Below are 24,491 nucleotides of genomic sequence, written 5' to 3'. Positions count from 1 at the left end.
AGCCACAAGCAGCCAACCTGCCGATGTTTTTGCCCTGTTACATCAGCCTTTCCAGAGACGGGAAGAAGAACCTCATGTGAATGCACTCCCCGTCCGACCAACCAATGGTGCATCATCTCCTGCTAGCAGTAACCGAACACCAGGAGCCTGCTACACTTGTGGTGGGAGAGGACATTTTGCTAGAGACTGCTCAAGCCGCCGAGATGAGAATCCCAGACCAAACAGACCAGGAGGAAATCGGTCATCGCGAGGAAACCAGAGATCTCCCCGGTTTTGTTTTGTATGTGGCGATCCCCAACATATGTCCTATGCTTGCCCAAAACGAGTAATGACTCCAAGATCCAGTCCCGGCAACCAGATAAACTGTACTACAACTACTAATGGCAGCAACAGTCATGGTTCCCCAAACGAGGAGAGGCCGGGAGTTGCCTCGCTTCCCGGCCAGTAAATTTGGAAGCTGATGTCAAGAGAGTCCCCAGCATCAAGGCCATCCAGAGTGGGTTATATGTAACAATGAAAATCATGGGCTTGGCCAAGTCTCTACTAGTGGATACAGGGGCTGAAATCTGCGTTCTGAAGGAAGCGATTCCAGAAGTACTGGTAGCTGCAGGAGGCATGCAGGCTAGAGGAGTAACTGGAAACTCGCTAAGGATTCATGGCATTCAAGAGGTGGAATGTACAGCAGCCCAGCTACAAGTTAGACACCCTTTTGTAATAGCAGCTGTGGATATCGCCGGAGATGGATTGATTGGTTGGGATCTTCTGAAAAGACTTGGGGCTCTAATTGATGCAGACGAAGGAACGGTAACCTTCAGAGGAGTCCGGGTAGCAACCACACGGAGGTGGGCCGACATTGAATATAACTCAGTAAAGGATACCAGAGGTATAAGGGAAATGAAGGACAGCTGTACTCAGACTCTTTCTGTTTGCGATGTTGGAGTCCAGGTGGAAATAATGCCTAGAGTTGAGAAGGGCCAAATAGAGCAAGACAGCCTGGGACAGCCAGGCAAGGAAACTACAGCCAGCTCAACAGACTCGGAGCCCCTTTCTACTAATTCACGAAATTACAAGAAACAAAGACGACATCGAAAGCGCTCTAACCAACTTAACCCAGAAGCGGAAGCAAATGACCTGGATGGCTCACCAGCAACACAAGAAGAGTATGATCATCAGGAACTCAGCTTTGGAGTGAATGCTGTTTGCCACACCATTGTACCAGCCCAGTCAGAAGTGTTGGTGGAGGTACAAATTCAGCAGGAGTTCAAAGGAGAAGACCTGTTGATTGAACCTGTACCTCTGCCCTCAGGTTTGCGTGCTAGTAGAAGCATAAACCGACCAAGGAAAGGACAGACATTTGTGGGTGTGGTTAATCTAACAACTGCACCATTGGCCATCCACCGAAATCAACTCCTTGGAAATGCAGAGTACATCCTACAAGAAGAACCGAGTTGTCAGATAGCGTCAGTCACCAGCAGGGAAGAAAAAGAGAACCTTGAGCTTCAATTGACAGATAAACTAAAACACCTACCTGTCAAGGATGCAAGGACTTTGGAAGAAGTGCTAAGAAAATATGCTAATGTATTTGAAGAGCCTGGAAGAGAAGGTTGCAGCATTAATGTGGAGCATCGCATTCCTGTGACCTCAGATCGACCAATCAGCAAACGGCCCTACCGGGTACCATATCACCTTCGACCAGTGGTAGAGGAACATCTTGCAGAGATGCTTGACAAAGGAGTGATTGTGCCTTCAACCAGCCCTTGGAGTGCCCCTGTGGTGTTGGTGAGGAAGAAAACCACTGATGGTACAGTCAAATACCGTTTCTGCACAGATTTTCGAGCCTTGAATGAAGTCACAAAGACAGATGCATACCCTCTACCCTTGATCAATGAGACCTTAGAAAGCCTGGGACGGAGTCGCTACTTTTCCACCCTAGATCTGCACAGTGGTTATCATCAGGTGCGCATCGCTCCGGAAGACCAGGAAAAGACCGCTTTCACCACTGTCGGAGGCCATTTTGAATATCAACGGATGGCCTTTGGCCTGACGGGGGCCCCTGCCACATTTCAGCGACTCATGGACAACTTGTTGGCTGAAATTAAGGGTATTGAATGTTTTGTTTACCTGGATGACGTAGTTCTGTTTAGTAGCACCATTGAACAACATGCAGTCAGGTTGACCCATGTTCTGGAACTGTTTGCTAGAGCAAATTTGAAGGCCAACCTTGGAAAGTGTGAGTTTGCCAAAGATTCTGTAAAGTATCTAGGACATCTGGTAACTTCCAAGGGTGTTCGAGCCGACCCAGAAAAAATCCAAGCAGTGAGAAACTTCCCACGTCCAACTAACATCAGGGAAGTACGTGGCCTGCTGGGGCTCTTCGGATACTATCGGCGATTTGTGCCAGATTTTGCTAGAGTCGCACAGCCACTGACCGAACTGACTAAGAAGGAGATACCTTTTGAGTGGGGAGCCAGCCAGGAGGAGGCTTTCCAGAATCTGAAAGACGCCCTATGTTCAGACCAAGTACTCATATTTCCAGACTTTGAACGACCTTTTATCCTGGCAACAGATGCCTCTGGAACTGCAGTGGGGGCGGTACTGTCACAACAAACTGAGGAGGGAGAGCGACCAGTAGCTTATGCAAGTCGCCAGCTCAACGCCGCCGAGCGCAACTACTCCACAACTGAAAGGGAGTTGTTAGCAGTTGTATGGGCTACCCGCCAGTTCCGCTGTTACCTGTTAGGACGAAAATTTACACTGGTAACTGACCATGCAGCCTTACGCTGGATGCTTAGCCTGCGTGACCCCTCTTCCCGTTTAACCAGGTGGGCCCTTCGGTTGGAAGAGTTTGAATATGATGTAATACACAAACCTGGAAAGAAGCACACCAACGCAGATGCTCTGAGCCGTGCTGTTATGAGTATCACCCTGCGCACTCTGGAAGAACCGGAAATTCTAAGTGAACAACTGAAAGATGCCTGGTGTCAGGGGTTGGTGAAGGAGGGTCGAGGAAGCAATAGACGAGGGGTGATATGGTGGACTGCTGGAAAAAGGGATTCTACCCAATGGAAGATTGCCACACCATCGACTCTCCGCACTCGTGTTCTGCAGCTATGTCATGATGCCCCATGGGCTGGGCACCCTGGCGTTGAGAGGACACTGCTACGTGTTCAACACCGTTATTTTTGGCCAGAACTCCAGAAAGATGTCCAGAAGCATGTTGGTGCATGCCATGAATGTGCCATGAGGAAAACGCCAAGGGCTCTGAAGGTACCATTGGAACCAGCATATGAACCAACCTATCCCTTGGAGATGGTGTCGATGGATATAGTAGGTCCACTGCCTACCACCCATAGTGGAAACCGCTATTATCTCAGCTTCATCGACCATTTTACAAGGTATGCTGAAGCAGTACCTCTTCCGGACCAGACTGCGGAATCGATTGCAGCAGCTTTTGTCACTCAAATTGTTGCACGCCATGGAGTCCCAACCAGGCTTATGAGTGACCAAGGAAGAAACTTCTTGTCAGTACTCTTCACTGAGACCTGCCGTCTGCTAGGAATCCAGAAAATCAAGACCACAGCCTACCATCCAGAAGGTAATGGCCGAGTTGAGAGACTTCATCGCACCCTCAATGAGTGCATGGCCCATTATGTGAAACGTGATGGACAAGACTGGGACAGATGGCTTCCCTATGCCCTCATGGCCTACCGGTCTGTTCCTCATTCCTCCACCGGGTACTCTCCCTACTACCTTTTGCACGGACGGGATATGATACTACCAGGGACTATCCCCATTCCAGAAGAGTTGCAAGGCCACTCTGTGGAGAACCATCTGAGAATACTCAAACGCCGCCTCCAGACAGCCTACCACAATGCCGCCAAGAAGTCAACTGAGGCAGCAACCAAGCGAGCAGAGGTGGCCAACAAAGGAAGGAGACACCGGGAGTTCAATGTTGGAGATATGGTTTACCTACATGAACCAGCGATTAAACCAGGAGATTCAAGTAAGTTCCATCGACCCTGGACAGGCCCTTACCGAGTCAGCCAGCGGATGTCGCCTGTCAATTACATGTTGATTTTGACGGATGGGCGACAGGTGAATGTTCACGTAAACCGACTGAAACCCTGCCTTCGGTCAGACCAGCAGGAAGTTGAGGATGACCCAATTCAAACCAAAGAAGACAACAATGATCAACATTTACCGGCAGAAAAGACAACCCTGAATGACCCTGCCAAGGAAGATCAAGAGGAACAGATATATTACTCACCCCCAGACGATGATGAAGAAGGGACAGATTTGGTTGTAGAAGAAGAAGAAGAAGAAGAAGAAGAAGAAGAAGAAGAAGAAGAAGAAGAAGAAGAAGTGGAAGAAGCGGAAGGAGAGGAGGATGTTTTTGAGGATCTGTTCCCGCCAAGCCCTGACTCCCCTGACCGGTTAGTTGGGGACACCACCTATGAACCTGAAGGGAGGGGACAAGCATCAACTCGAAGGTCTCCTTACCCCCTGAGAAGTCGCACAAGGACCATGACCTAAACATCCATAGGCAGGCAGAGTGACCTCTGAACTGAGTAGGGGGTTCCTCTGCAAGCTAACGAGTGGATGGTTCATCAAAACCTCTTGAAGGAGGTCCAAGAATAATGGGTGAGAGATAGAGTAAGATAAGAATTGTAACATGAATGGAAGAGGAAAGGGGAAGTGAAGAGGATTAGCAAAGTAGCAAGGAGTAATACCACCCTTAATGTTTTACAGGCCTTTGGGGTAGCCTGGCCAACATGGAAGAGTCTCGTCAGATGGGGGTGTGGTTTGTTCCTCACGGCGATGTCCTGTTGACTGGCCATCAGTGGAGGATCATGGTAGCCATCAACGTCACCGAGATTGGAGAAGGCCTTCATCAACTGAGACTCCGAACAACAGTCACCCAGGAACAACTTATCAAACTTTCCTCCCAGGACCCCATCTTTGGAGTGCACTCAGATGCGATGAAGAGAGTACAGAGTCTACAGGACGAGATGAGTGAGGTCCTCCAAACGCTCCACGACTTCCTGCCCCACAAGAGGACAAAGAGGGGACTCATCAACCTGGGAGGGAAGGTGTTGAAGTTGCTGTTTGGGACTGCAGAAGATGAAGATGTTCAACAGGCACAACGCACCTTGGAGCTGCTTCAACATCAGACAGGCGACATAATCCACCTTCAGCAGGAACATCTGACCATCACTCGGCAGCTGAGTCGCCAAACAAGGAACAACGCCGAGCAGCTCCACAACCTGGCATCAAGGGTGGAACAAGAGACAACCCAAGTAATCCAATGGTATTCAAGGCTACTCAACAAAACGAATTTGTTAGAAAAAACATTTAAGTATTTTGTAAATTCTTCATCTGTAGTAAACAATCTAGAATTAGTAGCTATTAAAGCATTGTTTGACTTAAAGAATATCCTTCGAGCCATTGAGGATATTGCTCAAGGGAAATTTACTGTGAGCCTGATCTCTCCTCTCGAATTGAGTAATTTATTAGAACGTGTGCAAAGTGAGCTCCCCCAAGATCTGAATTTCATTGCTGATACCAGTCCATCAAGTGTGTACGCGTTCTACCGTGTCGCGGAAGTTAGTGCATTGGCCATCGGTGGTCTGATCAAGATCCTAATAGACTTGCCCTTGTCAACTACCGGCCGGCGGTTTGAACTTTTCCGGGGATTGTCAGTCCCCATCATGTCGGGTGGTTCCAGTTTAGCCGTGAAGTACGTGCTGCAGCCTGACCACCTCCTGATCAGCCAAGACCGTGAGCATTATGCGGTTCTTTCGGGGGATGAGGTGACCCTGTGCCGCAAGGGCATCATCACCATATGCCCTATCACCAGGCCAGTATTCCGGAGGCATGAACCATCGTGCCTGAGCGCCCTGTTTCTGGGAGATGCTGGGGCTGCCGAGAGCCTTTGCCCCAAGACTGCAGTTATCAACCGACCTGCCGACACCTGGTACTTCGACCAGCCGAACACCCGCTGGATCTACAGCCTAAAGCAGGGCCGGCAGCTTGTGTCCCGCTGTCGACAAGGCGATACCTTCGCTGTTACCCAGATGAACATCCAGGGCAGTGGAGAGCTAAGAGCGGCATCAGGGTGCACCGTGTCCACTGACACCTATCAGCTGTACCCGAACACCAAATCCAGTGGGCAGACAGAGCTGATGAAGAGAGTGGTGGAGATCCCCATCCCACCACTGCTTGTTTTGGAGGCAGGGGAGGCGCAACCGACCGTTCAAGAAATCCAGGAGGCCATGGCGCAGACACGTGAGGAGGGCCATTACTGGCCAAGTCCATCTGGCAACGCAGAGACAACCCTTGACCATCTACAACAGGCTCTGACACAACTATCAGAGCAGAAACAGCAGACTCAGACCATGGGGTCTCTGGCGGTGGCGGCGCTAGTGATCCTGGGGATCACCATGCTTGGGGCTGTTCTGGGGCGGTTCTTGTGGCAGAGGAGTCAACAGCAGAGCAATCCCGAGCCTGAATTGGGCAATCCCGGACCCAAGGGGGTCGCTCCACCAACCAGCTTTGCAGACCATCCCCAGGGGTACCACCACTGACTGATATCGCGGAACATCAAAGTGTCATCAAGTGAACATCAAGTGCTTAGTGCAAGTGAGAGGAGCCAGTAATCCAGAGTCACCACCTTCCTTTAAGGAGGGGGTAGTGTAAATGTGTGAATACAATTAAAGTGTATTTGTGTTAGTGTACGGAAAGCACAGAGCGGCGCAACCTCCTCTCTCACTCTTTCTCTCTGACTACCTCTTCCGTCGCAGTCACTGTCAGTTGGTGCTAGGTTACATCTATTGTTTCGATGGAGGAGCGCATTTCCGACAGTGACCGGCGACTCTGTTGCAATACATTTTGATCGGCTAATTGAAATTACGATCTGAATAAATCGATCAGACGTAGTGCAGTGCCAGCCATGGCTAGTTCTATCCGGAGCCGTCTAACTCTCATAGCTTACTTTGGTGAGTAATTACTCAATTCAAGAAAAATTCACTCATACTACCACTATTCAAAATTCACAGATCTATTCATCAAAGTCTATTTTCATGGTTTATTCGAAATTACTGAGAGAGAGAAAGAGAGGAGAGAGAAATGGCAATTTTACATTTGATTTCTATAGAGGTTTAATAAATTTTTGAACAAAGGATTGTGAGCATCGTCTTCTTTAGTCGATTATTCTTGAAATGATTTGATTATTATTAGGATTATGATTATTAATAGAAATGATTATTACTTGATTTATGTTTGATTACGGCTTCGCTTAGAGTTTAATGTTAATGATTGATGCTCTGATCAAGTCGATGACTGCTTAAGGACTTTGATTAGTAGTTGATTAAAGTTTGGAATAAATTTGATTAATTATTGAATTAATTTTTGGTTATTGTTAAGATTAAATTTTGGTATAAATTTGATTTATTATTGGAATAATTTTGAGTTATTAAGGAGATTGAATTTTGACAACTGTTTGGTATAATGATTTGATTAATTATTGAAATAATTTTTAGTTATCGATAGGATTAAGTTTTGATTCATGTTTGGAATAATGTTGATTGATGCTCGGTTTAATGATGATTAATGTTTAGTTTAGGGAATAATAATTGTATTTGATGTTCTGATTCTGAATTTGATTGTTTAAGGGATTTGATTCGTGATTGATTAATGTTTTGTTTAGTTCACTGATAACGATTGATGATATGATTAAGAATTGGGTTTACCTTATTGAGAATTAAGGAAGTTGAACATTGTTAGGTTAATGAAATTCCATTTGAGTAATCAGTAATCAGTAATCAGTCAGTAAACAGTAATCAGTCAGAGCTCGGTCGAGACGGTTGTGTTTTTGCTTTCTCTCTTATCTTCGATGATTAGAGGCTAGCAAGTTTTCGCCTTACGGACTACTCGGCTATAGCCTTCTAACCTGTTTTTGAGTGATTCGTTTCAAATTAGATATCTAATTTAATTTATATTTTGCGGTTCCTATTGACTTTGATCATGAGTGCATGCGGGATTTGTAAGCAGTCGGTTCGTGACTCAGCTGATCATCTTCGCTGTTGTGACTGTTCTGTTTTATTTCATATTTTTTGCCTTAATATCAGGCAAGAGGATTTTGAGTTTATTAAAGCCTCCTCATGGTTTTGTCCTGAGTGCTTGAAAAAACAGCGTATGTCACGGTTGCAACACTCAGACACTACGCCGGTCAGGGTTGGTAGGGACTCGGGAAAAGTTGTTCAACAGGATAAAAATTCTAAACGTGTTTCAATTGAATCTTTGGAACAATTAATAAATAAAGGACTAGAACAATTAACTGAAAGAATTAATGAAGTGAAGTGTATCGTCAAAGCCGATCAGGATAAACAGGCTAAGTTACAGAGCCTTATAAGTAATCAGGAAGTGATAATTAGCAAGCAGCAGGGAATAATCGACTCGCTCAGGAAGGATTTAGACTCTGTGCTTTCTAGACTCAACGCGGCCGAGCAGCGCCTGGATGAGCAGGAACAATGCACCTGGAATAATACTTTTGAACTTGATGTGCAGGAACAATACTCAAGAAGGGCTGTCTGGAAATTCACGGCATTCCTGAAAAAGCGCAGGAGGATGTACTGCAGACTGTAGCTGAGGTGGGGCAGGCGGTGGGCTTCGAGCTGACTCCATCAATGGTGTCCGGCTGTCACCGACTGGCTACGAGGAGGCGAGGGGGGGGACAGGCTGCGACGCCGCCTCCGCCGGCCGCTATCATCGTGCGCTTTGTGCGTCGCCCTGACGCCGACGAATTCATGGAGAAGAGGAGGCAGTTCGGGGTGCTCAGGAGGCATCAGGTGCAGGGCCTTCAGGGTCAGGGTCCAATCTACATCAATAGGAGTCTAACAGCTGCGAGAAGAAAACTCCTTGGCACAGCTCGGCAGCTCAAGAAAAAAGGCCTGATAAAGGACGCGTGGGTTGACAGAGTGGGACGGATTCGTATTCGCAAGGACGAGAAGGGAGCCCCTATTATTGTGAATTGTGCTAAGGATTTGGACTTTCCACCAATGTAGATAAATATTTTTCTTGATGACTATACATAAGGAGCCTTCACATTTAACGTAATTAATATTTATCATTGCTATACTATTTTTCTGATAATTAGATTATAAAAATCAAACATGCCATAATTCAGTTGATAAGTTAATAGTATCAATGAATTAATAATTGTGATTGATTGATAGATTACTAAGTTACTGGTTAGATTCATACGACACCACTGTAAAATTTTATTTCTTTGGCCTACTTTTTCAATTTGTATAATTGTTACTTGAATTTTGACAGCATTATTAATGCTTTCTTGCAGTAGCATAAATATTTTTATTTTTGTAATTTTTGACCGTCAAGTTTATCTATTGTAGATCTTTTGTGGCTATGGCTCACAATCGTTCAATGTGTAATAATCTGTAATTGATTGTGATAGCCTACTTACATTCAATTCCTTTATCTAATAAATCGTATAATCGTCAATAATAATTTTAGGTATCCTATAATAAATTTCCATCTGATTAATATGAACCAATATTATCTGACAGTTCATTTCTACCGATGAAATAGTTGGGTTCTAAGCTAATTGAGGTGAATAAAGTGATATTTTGATGAGAGGGAATCTTGTGCTTGGAGTATCTTTCGATAATGATTTATCATTCGTTGTTTTAGTTCTTACCTTATCTTGCATTATTGTGGTTGTGATAAAATTTATTGTTATTTTCCATCTTTGCAGTGGTGTCGATTAAGAGTGGAATATTATTTTCAAGTGTCTATTGTCATTTTTCACTGAGTACAGATATTTGTTGATATGATGATATTACTTTGAATTTGATCACAATTTATCACTGGTGGCATTGACAATTATTATTGTTAACTTATGTAGGAGTAACTGTGACGCTCTCTGTTTGACTCAAAATAATTGATAGGCCTACTGCTATTATGATTGTAGTTACGATTTGTTATCAGGGCTCTTATCACACTCGTCCTTTCAATGTCGTTAACAGTAACTTCAAGTGATTTTCTTTCTTTCTATTTGCGAAATTGATTCTCTCCCTATTAGTATTCTTTTTTTTTCTCAGAGGGAGGTGTGGTTTATAATTCCCCGCTTAGGGTTGGGAGGCTTGGGCTGTTTGTGGTCCGTGGTGCTATTTGAATAAATAAATAAGTTTAGTTATTTTTTTTTTTAATCTTTCTCAGTCTCTCTCTTGTTCTCCATCTTTCGTATTCTTCTTTCATCTTCACTTTCTACTCATCATACTATTTCTTTTTCTCTCTCTCTCTCTCTCGCTCTTTCTCTCTCTTCATAGTTTCATAAATTATTCTGGATTTTAATATTCTTTATCAGAATGTAAGAGGACTTCGCTCCAAAATTCCATGTTTTTCCCGGGAGGTATTGAAGTGTGATGCTGACGCAATAATTCTCACTGAAACTTGGTTACACGATGGGATTCATAATGATGAATTATTTGATGAGCGTTATACTGTTTTTCGTAAGGATAGGCCGGGCAATCTAGGTTTGAGGGGAGGTGGGGTTCTGATTGCTGTACGTAGCTCATTGAATGCAACTTTATTGTCTGATTTATCGTCACCTAATTTTGAATCAATTTGGATCAAGATTTCATTAAATAATGCACAATATTACATAAATTCTGTTTACTTTAAACCATCGACTTCATTTGAAACCTACCTTCAATATTTTGAGTTGGTTGAATCTTTCAATGATATTTTTGATGGTAATGTGTTAATTGTTGGAGACTGGAATATCCCAGAAATCAATTGCTCCGATTTTGATTTCAGTGGCGGTTCTCGTCTGGCGGTCGCTTTGGGTCAGTTCATGGGAGTGCTTGGTTTGGAGTCTCGTAATGTGGTTTTGAATGGTAATGGTCGAACCTTGGATCTAGTTTTGAGCTCGTTTGATGTTGAGGTGGTGAGATCTGATGATTTTCTTGTGGCTGAGGATAGCCATCATCCAACTCTTTCTGTTTCTTTTCCAATAATTTGCGCTGGATCTGATCACCTTGATGAATTGTACAAACTGTACTATAATTTCAGGAGAGCTGATTTCTTTGGTCTTTATGAATCTTTAAGAGATGCTGATTGGTCTGGAGTTTATTTGTCCTCAGATGTCAATGGGGCAACCGAATCATTCTATCGACTCATTTATTCCTGTTTTGATTTATTTGTTCCAAAGAGAGCTGTTACTAATGCAACTGGTAAGTATCCCCAATGGTTTACCAAGGATATAATTAGTGACATAAAGCGAAAGAACAGATGTGCCAGGAGGAGAAGAGTCTCGGCTTATCATGATGAGGAGTTCCGGAGACTACGTTCAGGTTTGAAAAGAAAAATTTCCGCAGCCTATCATAACTATATAAATTCGGTTCAATTGAGCGTTAAGGGTGATATGAAAGGTTTCTGGACCTACATTAACAATAAACGTAAAATGAGACGTACTGAGAATGTGATGAAGTGGAATAATAGAGTTTTCATTGGCAATGACATTTCGGATGGTTTTGCTGAATACTTTTCATCTGTATTTAGCAAAAGTGACAGTAACACTGAAGCACGAGACAACCTGATCAATCACTCTCCTTTTCACATTGATGCAATCTCGTCAGATGATATTTATTTATCCATAAGAAGTCTCAAGGGGGTAGGATCAGTTGGCCCTGATGGTATCCCACCTTATATTGTCAAGGGTTGCTGTGAATTGTTTTTGGAACCACTTAAATTCATTTTCAATTTAGCACTAAAGACATCTACGTTCCCTGATCTGTGGAAGCAGGCCAAAGTGATTCCAATTTTCAAAGCTGGTAGTAGACAAGCTATCAATAACTACAGGCCCATTTCTATAATAAACTGTTTTGCTAAAGTTTTTGAAAAATGTATTTATAAGAAAATCTTTGGTCATGTTAACCATTACTGACTGAACATCAGCATGGGTTTTTGCCTGGGAGATCTACTGTCACCAATTTGTTGCATTTCCGAAGTGAGGTATCAGCCTATCTTGATAGGGGTTTGCGTGTTGATACTGTGTACACTGATTTTTCTAAAGCTTTTGACACTCTGAGCCACAAGGTGTTGTGCAATAAATTGTCACTCTTTGGATTTTCCATTCCAAGTGTTGGGCTTATCTCCTCGTATCTGTCTGACCGAGTTCAATCTGTTTCTTTTGGTGGTAACCAGTCTAAATTCTATACTAGTTCGTCAGGCGTTCCGCAGGGTTCTAATCTGGGTCCTCTACTCTTCCTGCTATTCATAAATGATTTGCCTGGAGTCCTAAAGCATTCTTCTTGCCTTCTCTATGCCGATGATGTAAAAATCTACAAGGTGATTGAGTCGGAGGATGATTGTCGAATGCTTCAGAGTGATGTGGATGGCTTATTTTGCTGGTGCAGTGAAAACCAGCTGAAGATCAACATTGATAAATGCGCTACTGTAACTTTCACAAGGCAGAGAGACCCCCAGGTTCCTGTTTATACTATCAATAATCTAGTAGTCAAGCGTGTTGATCAATTTAAGGACCTTGGAGTGTATTTTGATTCTGAGCTTAAGTTTCATTTTCATTTGAGAAATTTATGCTCCAAGGCGTGCCAGCAAATAGGATTTATTCGCAGAACTTGCTCTCATTTCAATGAAATTTCAGTTCTTATTCTGTTGTACAACTCACTTGTTAAAAGTTTGCTCAATTATTGCTCCGAGGTGTGGCATCCTTATCTAGTTTCTCAGAGTGTGGAGATTGAGAAAATCCAGAATAAATTTTTAAGATTTTTGTACTTTAAACACTTCAATGCAGTTTGTCCTTTCAATTACCCAACTTCTGATCTGAGAGTAATGTTTCAAATGCAATCCCTTGGGGCATCGCGTAACTGCAGATTGCTTGTATTCCTGTATAATCTTTTAAATGGAAGGATTGATTCTTCTTACCTTCTTTCTTTGCTTAACATCTATGTCCCCCAAGTGGCTCGGCGTTCCAGTTTTAGGTTCCAGCTTCCTCAGTGCAGAACCAATAATCACTATAATTCTCCAGTTAATCGTATGATGTGTCTTTTTAATCTTTGTGGAGCTCATCTTGATCCATTTCATTTGTCAACTTTGCAGTTCAAGAAAGCTTGTGCAGCCCTATACCCACCATCTTTCCGCCGGTAATTCTATGTAGGTTATTATCTTTTTTTTTTGAATCTTCTTTTCTCTTCACCCTGGTCTCCATAGTCATCATCATCATCTTCATTGTCAGAATCATCTCCAGCATCATCATCATCATCATCAGCATCTTCATCTCTCATAAAATTTATATAAATTTCCTCTTATTAGTAATGATTTTATTTTTGCATCTCTTTTTTTCAATTAATTTTATCTAAATTCGCATTATATTATTCAGATTTTGATTATCATTTTATTATTTTTATTTTATTCTATTAGTTTTTAGTTTATTAGTTAATTTTTTTTTTTTTTAGTTTATCACGCTTAGTTTTATAACTTTCTTCAGTTTTGTAGTTTGCTTTTGTTATTTTTATTATTTTCAGGAGTATATTTTATTTATTGTGTTAAATTATATATTTTTAAGAAATTGATGTATTTTCTATTGTTTTGATTGGGGAGCAATTTTTGGGGCTTGCCCTGTATGCGCCCATATTGTAATTAAATAAATAAATAAATAAATAAATAAATTGATGGAGCGCGTCCAGAATTGATTGGAAGGGGAAGACTGAGGGTAACAGTCCTGTTAGGTTAATTGTTAATTTTCATGGTTTCCTTGTTTAAAAATATATTTGTTGAGTCAAAATACTGTTGTTTTATCGGTATGAAAGTGATTTTATTATTTTGATTAATTACCGCTAGTAGTGTAATAATGGGAGTTCTAGAACCAAAAGTTGATTGTTAATTTGTATGGTTAGAGTTTGTCATTTTCAAGTCTTTTGATAATAGTTATACTGGAATTATATATTTACTTATTTTATTAAGAATTAGAACTTATTCTGATGATGACTAATTTTCAAGTGAACTTTTGTTAGAGGAGGCACCTAGTGAGGTCCTGAATAGTAATTATAGACTCTACAAACTAGAAATATGAAAAGCAATTAAAATAAAGATTTTGAATTGAAATTGCAATTATGATGATTACTGTAGCGATATCAAATAGATGTCAGTAGTGTTGCTAATAATTGGAACTTTTACGTTTATGATGGTAAATAAAATTGTATCTTTTCACCTGCATTTGTGTAATTTTTATTGATTTGGTAGTTGTAAGACCTTGATTGTAAGGGTAGCCTTGAAGGGTTCTGCGACGGTTACAACTATATACATTGGTGCATGCAATTTATATTGTAGTTCTGATTTTTTAATATATTATTTGGGTAAATAAGAGAAGTCCAGAACCAATTTCTTCATGCAAAATTTCCTTGTGCTAGATATAGGGTGGCCCAAAAACCTCGTATTTTCGGCTCATTTTCCAGTTTTCAGCTATTTCTGCCAATCTCGTAATCGGACAGAAAAATTTACACTTACCTTTTCTTTAGATTATAAATGCTGAATAAAGTAAAATCATTCGGAACTCTCTATCTCCAATGAGTAATGAGTTATAATTCTTCAAAAATTAGTGAAATTTGAAGAAAAAATCAATTCTGATGAATTTTAGATTTTGCTCAACAATATCTTCCAATTGTTACCATCTAGATATATAATTCAAAATCCCTCTGGGCGTATTTTTGTGCTCTACAATCTGAGATCAGGTAGAGCGCTCTATCTGATATAGATTTCCTTATAGATTTGAATGTTCTATGAGAATCACCCGTTAGATGCACTTCATTTCAGTATTTCCTAGTGGAGAGGTTTCCTTAAGGACACCTCAAGGATCAAAATTTCAAACACTTATAACTTTTGACACAATGCTCAGATTTCATCGTACTGCACTTCATTATGCTCGGCTCGTCAAGGCGGTCCAAAATCATGCATCATAAGTATTAAACTTTTATTTATTTGAATAGGTAGAGGGGGGCAATTCTCACATCCTCACTAGATTTGTATTTCACAAGACATACAGCTTCGAATATAAAAATTGGCCATTTTTTTGTGTATTGGAATATGGGCTTAAGTACACTCGACAATAAATTTTTCATTTTTCGACCAAATTTGACTTATGATGCATGATTTTGAACCGCCTTGACGAGCCGAGAAGAATGATGTGTAAAATTCATCAAAATTGATTTTTTTCTTCAAATTTAACTCATTTTTAAAAAATTATAACTCATTACTCATTGGAGATAGAGAGTTCCGAATGATTTCATTTTATTCAGAATTTTATAATCTAAAGAAAAGGTGAGAGTAAATTTTTCTGTCCGATTACGAGATTTGGCAGAAATAGCTGAAAACTGGAAAATGAGCCGAAAATACGAGGTTTTTGGGCTACCCTGTATCTAGCACAAGGAAATTTTGCATGAAGAAATTGGTTCTGGACTTCTCTTATGTACCCAAATAATATATTAAAGAATCAGAACTACAATATAAATTGCAAGCACACCCCCTTTATGTCCATATTGACTGGACTATATAATATGGGTTAGAACTCGAGACCTCTAGTCTACTATGCAAGCACTATATCCACTTGACCACAGAACACTCTATAACAATCCTTCCAAAGTGAAAGGCTTTATTCGAACATATTAGGTACATTTTAATAATTCATATTTTTTTATTATAAAATCTCATTGGCTTGAAATTTAAATCATCAATACCATATTGAACCCCCCAATCCACTAGTTTATCTATAATGGGCTTCACTCTTTAGTCAGTGGAAATGATAGGACGGCATAGTTGCCATGTTTCTTTTTCCGCCGCCTTCTATAATAGATAGCTGTGATTCTAGTCATCCCAGTATATCTGTTGCAATATTAATTGTTGATTCATGATAAAAGTAGTCAACTCTATCTGAAATATATTGTATCAACCAAGCAAATGTATATTTTCATGATTGAGATTAAATATTCTGGTGATCATAATATTTCTTCATAGCCTAGAAACTATTTGACAACGAAGCGGACTTGAGAGAGGAAATAGCTATTTGCTTTCTCTAATGACAGTAAATCAATGTTGATCAGATGCTGACTTCATTTATTTATTTATTAATAGAGACAACAGGTAGAAACCAATTTTTCCTCCTTCACACAATACAATTTTTAAACAATTTTACTTAGAAACGTGAATATCTTTATAAGAATTAATTTCCTAAATGCACGAAGAGAACTACCCAGTAAGAATAAAGAATGACCACTCACCTGAAAAGGGTAGGATGGATTTTTTGCGATGGCTAGCAATTTCTTTAAAACGTCCAGTCTTCCAACAGAGGATGATTTCATGGATTGAGACGTTTCGACATCTTCCAGCGGTAGCAGGACGCTGTGACTTATCAGTGCAATCGCATTGCTGCTGGCACCAATTAACATGTGATGTGAATGTTCCAGGTAAGGCACTGTTGAAAGATATGTCATTGAAGTAGTACCGATGAAAATAATTAGAAAAAGGAACAAAATTAACAGTTAATTACAACAAACTTGAAAGTAATGACAGTATCTGATTGAATTAGTAATCTTTCATCAGATTTATTTCTACACGGATTTTACAGATTTGATGTCTACTGAGATCGGAATCCTAAAGTAGCTTCAATTAGCAAGTAACTTGCCAGTGTACCTAGAGACACTTTGAAGCTCTTATGATTCTTTGAATTAGGATCTTGGATTGACTTGAAATCTTCATTTTCCCCACTCAAAACAGGAACAATCAACTTTCAGACTATATTTCAAAGTATAATTCGAACTTCTCAAGGAGAAAGTATGTTATTTCGTAATGAATGAATCTCGAAAAATTCATTCATTCAAGAATTATATTTTATGTATGACATTCAACCATGAATTACTAATCGAAAATTTGCTCATTGCTCTTCATTTTTTAAAATGAAAAATCTGGATCGAAAATAAAATTCAAAATATTATAAGGTCGATAATATTATTAATAGACTAGCCTTCAGGCTCGCTTCGCTCGCCATATCCGTCTAGCAAGGGGGCTCCGCCCCCTGGACCCCCGACTGGATCGTCCAAGAATGAGATCAGCAGGCTCGCTTCGCTCGCCTGCATTTTTCATTTGAGCATTTTTATCATATATTAGGACGATCCAGTCGGGGGTCCAGACTAAACGTCTGGCTAAACGGATATGGCGAGCGAAGCGAGCCTGACGGCTAGTAATATAATATTCCCAGGAATAGCTCTGATTGAAGTAGCAGTGCCCAATCAATTTTCCGCGATAAATGCATTTCAATCTTCAACTTGGTGCCAATCTAACAAAGTCAACTCAACTTAATGCCAACCTGACAAAATTATTAATTTAGTTACTAGTTGTTAACAACTGTTTCGAAGAGGTACTCTATCTAGATTATAGTTCTATATCAACATATGGTATGGACATTTTTCAATCATCATTGAGAGAATAAGAAGAATATACATGCTAAAAGACTAACTTTAAACCCTTAAAAACCACCCTTAGAGTTAAAATATTGCCAAAAGATTTCTTAGTGCGCCTCTAAAGGGCTATCTGAACATACCTACCAAATTTGAACGTTTTTGGTCCGGTAGATTTTTAGTTCTGCGAGTGAGTGAGTCAGTCAGTGAGTGAGTGCCATTTCGCTTTTATATAGAAAAGATTTCTTAGTGCGCCTCTAAAGGGCCAACTGAACATAACTACCAAATTTGAACGTTTTTGGTCCGGTAGATTTTTAGTTCTGCGAGTGAGTGAGTCAGTCAGTGAGTGAGTGCCATTTCGCTTTTATATCATATAATATAGATATAGGCTATAATATATTTTATTTTTTATATATATATATATATATATATATATATATATATAATATATATATATATATATATATATATAGATTACAACCAACAAAAAACTTTTAATAGAATGTCTTACTTAGAGAAAGAACTGAATAACGTAAGGTAAGTCTAATCAAATTACTTATCTTACAATAAGAACATCATTGAATCGTTCAATCATCTAATAATCTTTAAATAATTCCAAGTGCACAGTCAGATCAGTCTATTGTGAAACTGGGAAGTTAATGATTACTGACTATTGGTGGAATTTAATGTGATCTTAACTGAATTTTCTGTTTTTGTTACTAATTACCATCACTCAAACTATAATTTTGCTGGTTTCGTCAAAGAATTATAAATGATAGAATATTCTATTCCTAGTTCTAAGAATATTACATTGAATGTGTTGATTAAAAATTTGTTAATCTGTATTTGATTTTTTGTAAGGTAATAAAGTTTTATTTTAACTGAATATATTTTTTATTTTACATCTATTGTGATGTTTATGATGATTGTGAATCTATCTGTCATTAATTTTTGTAGCACTATAAATTCAAGTTCTAGTATAGCTATACAAACAATATTAAATAGTCCTATAGTACTCACACGTAGAAAAAACGCTCTTCTTGAGTAGAGGCCAATCTTTCGAGATCCTCTGACTGATGCAGCATCTGTCTATGGCATTGCCCAAAGCCAGCAGACAGCCGTGGAGGTGTTCAAGGTCTTTGCCGCCAGAATCCAGGATATCGATGAGCGATTGGAATTCAGTTTCGAACTCCATCTGTTCGCATCCATATGCGAGTAGAACTGCATACAGCATGGCACACAGTTCGCGAATCTCACCTTGAGAGCTTTTTAGTAGATTCTAGAATAGCAGAGATTCAACAGAACTTTAGTGAGGTCCACGTTATAATGGCAGTATCCTTGTCTATCATTTCAGATACCAGATAGCGCTATCCTTTTCTACCTCCGCAACACTTTTACTCTACCACATTTTTTGGTAGAGAGTTAGTGGGAAGGATATTTTTAATATTCTTTCCGAAGAATGGACATTGATATGTCCAAAGCTCCGCCAATTTATGTAGATGCATAACAATATAATTATCTATAGTTATTATATTACAAATTGCTTTTTCATATCATATACAGTCAAATCAAATCAAATCAAATCAAATAATTCTTTATTCATCATTGCATCAATACAATATAAATAACGTCACAGTAAAAGAGGTCAAAGAATTTCAACATTAACAACAATTCAATTTAGATACTCCTGAATTGAGTACAGGCTCATAGAAATTAAATATCTCTTCAGTTCTCTCTTGAAGTCTGCACCCTCCTTCTCTCTGACATCAATCGGCAGCTTGTTGAAGAACTTTGCTCCCATGTATGATGGCCGTTTTTCGAAGAAGTGTCTCCTGTGCTGATGAAGTGCATATGTTCTCCTTGAGCGTGTATGATACCGGTGGGTAACATATTCTTCATTTTTAAATTTCAATGTCAGAATACATTCCATTATGTACAGTCCATAAATTGTCAATATGTTGAGGCTTTTGAATTTTTCTCTCACAGACTCTCTGAAACCTAACTTCAATATGATTCTGACTGCTTTTTTCTGAACTGTGAATAATTTTTTCAAGTTTTCAAGAGATGTTCCTCCATAGAGTCCTACTCCAAACGCTAGGTGAGAATGAATGTTTGCAAAGTAGATGGTTCTCAGTGGTAGAGACAGTGCAAAAATTATTTTCTTAGTCTATATTATGTAAATTCATCTATAATTTTGCTGTATTGTAAGCTATTGTATATAACTGTATAAGCCAGTATATATTGTAATCTACATAAATAAAGTACTCAATCAATCAATCAATCAACACTGCCAGATAGTTATTCAACAATGTATTAATTAACATAATATTTTATCTCAATTGAGTCATGAATTTATTATTCAATCATTGAAAAATATTTTTTCTTGATAAATAAAAAATAATTGATCATTTTTCAACAGGAATGAAAAATGAGTATTTCATCAGATTTACTGGTATCAGCTATCCTCTATGGAAGGCAGTGGAGAGGCAGAGAATCGGCAACGCTCCTATCTTTCTCCACTGGCATTTTAACGTAGACCTCACAATATAACAATTTAAAAAGATAGTGATCGAATAATTCAAACCATGGAATGTAGTTATATTTTGCTACAGTAGTAAATTTTTCAGTTTTCTATTAAATTTATTCATTGTATTGTAAAAATTTCTGATTTCACAATTAGATAGTCTAACTATCAAAGGAGCAGAAATATACCGTGGTGATTATTCAATCGTTGATGGATATTTTCAGATAGTTCAGTCTGAAGAATAATCTATAATATAATAGAGAAAAGAACTGGCTTGTACACTAAACTAAATTCACGAATGACGCATCATCATGTCTGAACTATTGGACTGATTTGAGTAACTTGAAATTTTGTATGTAGATTCTTAATTTACCGAGGTTGGTTATAGGCCTATTTCGTATTATTCAAGATTTCAGTAGGTCAAGTTTTCAGTTTGTCACGTTTTTAATTAGACCCTTGCGGAGCACGGGTTTCTGCTAGTATTCAATAAACTGATTTGTTACATAATAGCAATAGTAGGGCCCGTTTGCACAAAATCCTGTTAAATTTTAATCATGATTAAATTCCAAGAGAACCAATCAGAGAAGGATTTTTTTGAAAAGAAGGCTTTTCTGATTGGTTGTGGTGATTAGATGTTAACATAATTTTGTGCAACCGAGTGCAAGTGCATTACTGGAAAACCCCATACTTGAATAATTAATAGAATTTATGAGATTGAATCTTAAAATTGAAATATATAATCGATTATTGAAGAAACTTGCTCTTCAGCGCAAAGCTCACTCTTGTAAAAAGTATGACCAGAAATTTGGCGAGTTTTGTAGCTCAGTTAAACATAACACTACAATAGTATCATAGTACAATCCCATAGTACCATAGTACATTCAGTACAATAGTATATGAATGTATATATAGGTAATTATTTATTAACCAAAACTGATTAACTTAAGGTTCGGTACTCTTTTTTTGATAATAAACATTGACATTTTCAAAAATCTGTTGTGGCGCACTCACACAACTTTCCTTGCCGTTACGAAAATTGATTACCTGACACTTGTGTTCCCGCGCATCTCAAGTCTACTATTCAATGATCTGAGTCAGCTGGTGTCAGGACAATAATGCTGGAGACAAACGATGTCTGCTATCTCTTCATAGTGAATGATTTCATAGAATCAACTGTTGCCAACACTATGAAATCGAAATAATCACATTTTATCGAATTTCGAGCTTATTTTCAATTTCAGGTGAAAATGTCACTGAACATTAATTGTAGAGATTTTCATGATCAATCTTTTCCACTTGAAATTTTCTGTTCAATTTGTATCTGAAGCATGATAATTGGGAATCTAAAATCAAACTTTGCATAGATGGGGCGGAGCTCCTGGAATTTTTACATATATGGGATTTGTGGAAGTTGATAGAGCTTATCAGTGACTATTTCAGGTATGAATTTGATCAAAATCGTTGGAGCCGTTTTCGAGAAAATCGCAAAAAACCCTGTTTTTGACAACATTTTCGCCGCCATCTTGAATTGCATTTGATCGAAATTGTTCGTGTCGGATCCTTATATTGTAAGGACCTTGAGTTCCAAATTTCAAGTCATTCCGTTGATTGGGAGATGAGATATCGTGTATACACACACACATACAGACCAATACCCAAAAACCACTTTTTTGGACTCAGGGGACCTTGAAACGTATAGAGATTTAGAAATTGGGGTACCTTAATTTTTTTCGGAAAGCAATACTTTCCTTACCTATGGTAATAGGGCAAGGAAAGTAACAAGTGGAATTGGAAGAAGAGCTATGAAATTTATGAAATTCAGTGCATGATCTTTACTAAATTTTAAATAATTCAAATCATACATTACCTTGACAAGAGCCATTTTAGAGACATACATCGGAACAAATACTTCCGGCGTAGATCCACAGCATTCCAAAATGCAGTGTAAGGGTACAACACCTGAAAAACACCAATCACAATATATTCACATTTTAAAATCTTTCTTTGTTATTTTGTATTATGTTTGTTTGTGAAATGAATGAATTAATTGAATGATTGATTGATTATTAGATACCTAAGAAGAGATTATCAAATGGATATTTTCTTGATCCGTGGGCATATTTAGTTGCATATGATCAAGTCAAAAATTAAAAAAAAACTTTAGATTAAATCAATCAATAATACTGTACATGATGGCTTTTAATAGTTTATTCTCTACATGGTAATAACTTAATAGGTTATAACTGTACATTATGTATTTCATAGGTAGTTCTCTTTTATTTTGAGATTTTTTGAAAGAGATGGTGTGGAACTTTGAGATAAAAAATACAGAAAGAGATCTTAGTTTAAAATAAGACTCGTGAAGCTACTCAACAAGTCGAATTTTTGTGACAAGTGAAATAGACAGTTCGATACCCAGTGCAGGCAGTGTACGCTTATTAAATATAATGAATGATTGAACCTACAGATTTAATAGTTCTAATTCAATTTTTATAATTTTCTAAAAATCAACCTCTTCCTATTTATGGCGCTACAGCCCATGGTGAGCTTTGGCCTCCACAACTATCAAACTCCACTCATCTCTATCGTTGACTATGCCCCTCCATCCCCTCACTCCCAAACTCCTAACATCATTCAACACCTCATCCAGCCATCTTTTTCTGGGTCTCCCTCTTTGTCTCCTATTGTGAAGCCTTACCATCATCACAATTTTAAGGATTCTGGCCGCAGTCATTCTCTCCACATGACCCAACCACCTGATTCTTTGAGCCTTTACAAATGGAACTCTAAAAATCATTAATAAAATGATACATTAGTTACTCACCAGGCTGAGCCTCCAGCAGTTCAAAGTTCATATTCAAATATGCGGTGATCGAATCATCAGGTTTGGAATTTTTAATCAGATTTTTCCGCAAGTACTTTCCAATAGGGGCAGCTGTATCAATTACAGAATAGTCCTGATCTTTTGCGAGTTCAATTCCAGCTGCGTGCAGCAGACATAAACGGAGGTACGCCATAACCTGTAATCATCAAATTCAATAAAAATTCATTATCAACTAAGACAATAATTTCTTATTGCCATAGAGAGAAGATAGCATACTTCTGTTACTGTTTTGGTATGATATTACTATTTTGGCCGAGTGAGAGTTAATAACGGCACAATATCAGAGACTACCAGCGTCACATGGCTTCACGAAAAATAACTACTAGGACTATCGGCTTGACTTAACAGTGAAATTTGGAGCATAAACGCCCTACCACATGGGATATCTTCCTATGCTACCTTTTCTCTATGTTATTAACTACTGACTATTACTTACAACAGTATAAATAGCAACATGGAATACGTTTTCGATTACTGAGTTTAGATAGACAGTAGGCCTACTCACATGAGAGTACGTTGTAACATCGAAAGGCAGAGTGAGTTTGTTGACAGTGACCCTGGAACTGGGATTCGATTTCTTCTGTTCGATTTTATCCTGCACCACGATCGCCATTTTGGAGAAGTCGGGCAGAGTGAGTGCTTGGGAAGGAATCGGCTTCCATTTGTTTCCGGGCCGGAAACCAGGGCCGTACAGCGCCTTCAAGCCTTGCGTTGCAACTTCCGCCATTCTGTGAATGAGATATGAATAAATTATTAATAAACAAATGGTATAATTTCCTACTAATGAAAACATTCATAGTGTTAAAGATTATTGAAGTTTATGTGCAAAGATGTTTATTTATTTAGTATTTATTGGATACAGGTAACAATACAATATTCAGAAAGGAAAAAAGAGGCTATTGCTTGATAGAGAAGATGTGCAAAGATAATTAATAACAGAAATTCTAATGCTCTGACCTTACATATCGACTTTTTTCAATCACTTTCCTTGATTACAGAACACATTTTCTACTTTGAGAGTTTTAAATCATTCTCCAATCACCAAGTACAAACGTTTCCTCTGATTTTAAACAAGATTACTCCAATCTTCAAGTCAGCAGCTGAAAGAAAAGCAACTAAGCATTCTATCAAATGACTATCATTTTACCTTGAATCAACAATTTGATACATGTATCATGTATTTATATAAAAAAAATTCAACATATTTGACACAGAATTATAGTATTTAGTAAAATACTAGAAACTGAATTGTTGATTTTTAGATTTAATTCATCAGGAACTTTCAACTCTTTTTGCAGTTGGCCTCGCATATTTCTTTCTTGTCCCAATGCCTTATGAATCATAATCCTCAGGTTACAAAAATGAGAACACTTTTTAATAATAAATAAATGGATAATTGAAGCATTTATTATTGAAATGTCATTATTGAAAATCTGAATTCACATAGCCTATTATCTGAACTAGAGTATTGTTTTTAAAATGCATTATTTTGTTAGGAGCAAATTGAATTAGATTGGATTCTCAAATGTACCGCTTTAAAGACTCCATAAAATGGCCGCTCCATAAGAAACACGAGTGTCATGACCTGTATTTA

General features: G+C 38.7%; 1 protein-coding gene across 1 annotated transcript in view; it reads right to left on the bottom strand.

Moving 5' to 3' along the window:
* Nucleotides 1-24,491, bottom strand: part of LOC111064486 (proteasome adapter and scaffold protein ECM29) — a 71,003-nt gene that overhangs the window by 35,435 nt on the left and 11,077 nt on the right. Inside the window, exons 12-16 of the mRNA XM_039443902.1 lie at nucleotides 23,403-23,625; nucleotides 22,838-23,033; nucleotides 21,881-21,972; nucleotides 18,510-18,768; nucleotides 16,314-16,507 (exon numbers count right to left, since the gene is read on the bottom strand). Of these exons, the coding sequence (XP_039299836.1) occupies nucleotides 16,314-16,507; nucleotides 18,510-18,768; nucleotides 21,881-21,972; nucleotides 22,838-23,033; nucleotides 23,403-23,625 (964 nt within the window). The remainder of the gene's footprint in view (nucleotides 1-16,313; nucleotides 16,508-18,509; nucleotides 18,769-21,880; nucleotides 21,973-22,837; nucleotides 23,034-23,402; nucleotides 23,626-24,491) is intronic.

This window comes from Nilaparvata lugens, chromosome 1, assembly GCF_014356525.2.
Source record: "Nilaparvata lugens isolate BPH chromosome 1, ASM1435652v1, whole genome shotgun sequence".
Taxonomy (NCBI): Eukaryota; Metazoa; Arthropoda; class Insecta; order Hemiptera; family Delphacidae; genus Nilaparvata; species Nilaparvata lugens.
The sequence above is the reverse complement of the archived record's forward strand: the minus strand, read 5'-3'. Positions and strand labels throughout refer to the sequence as shown.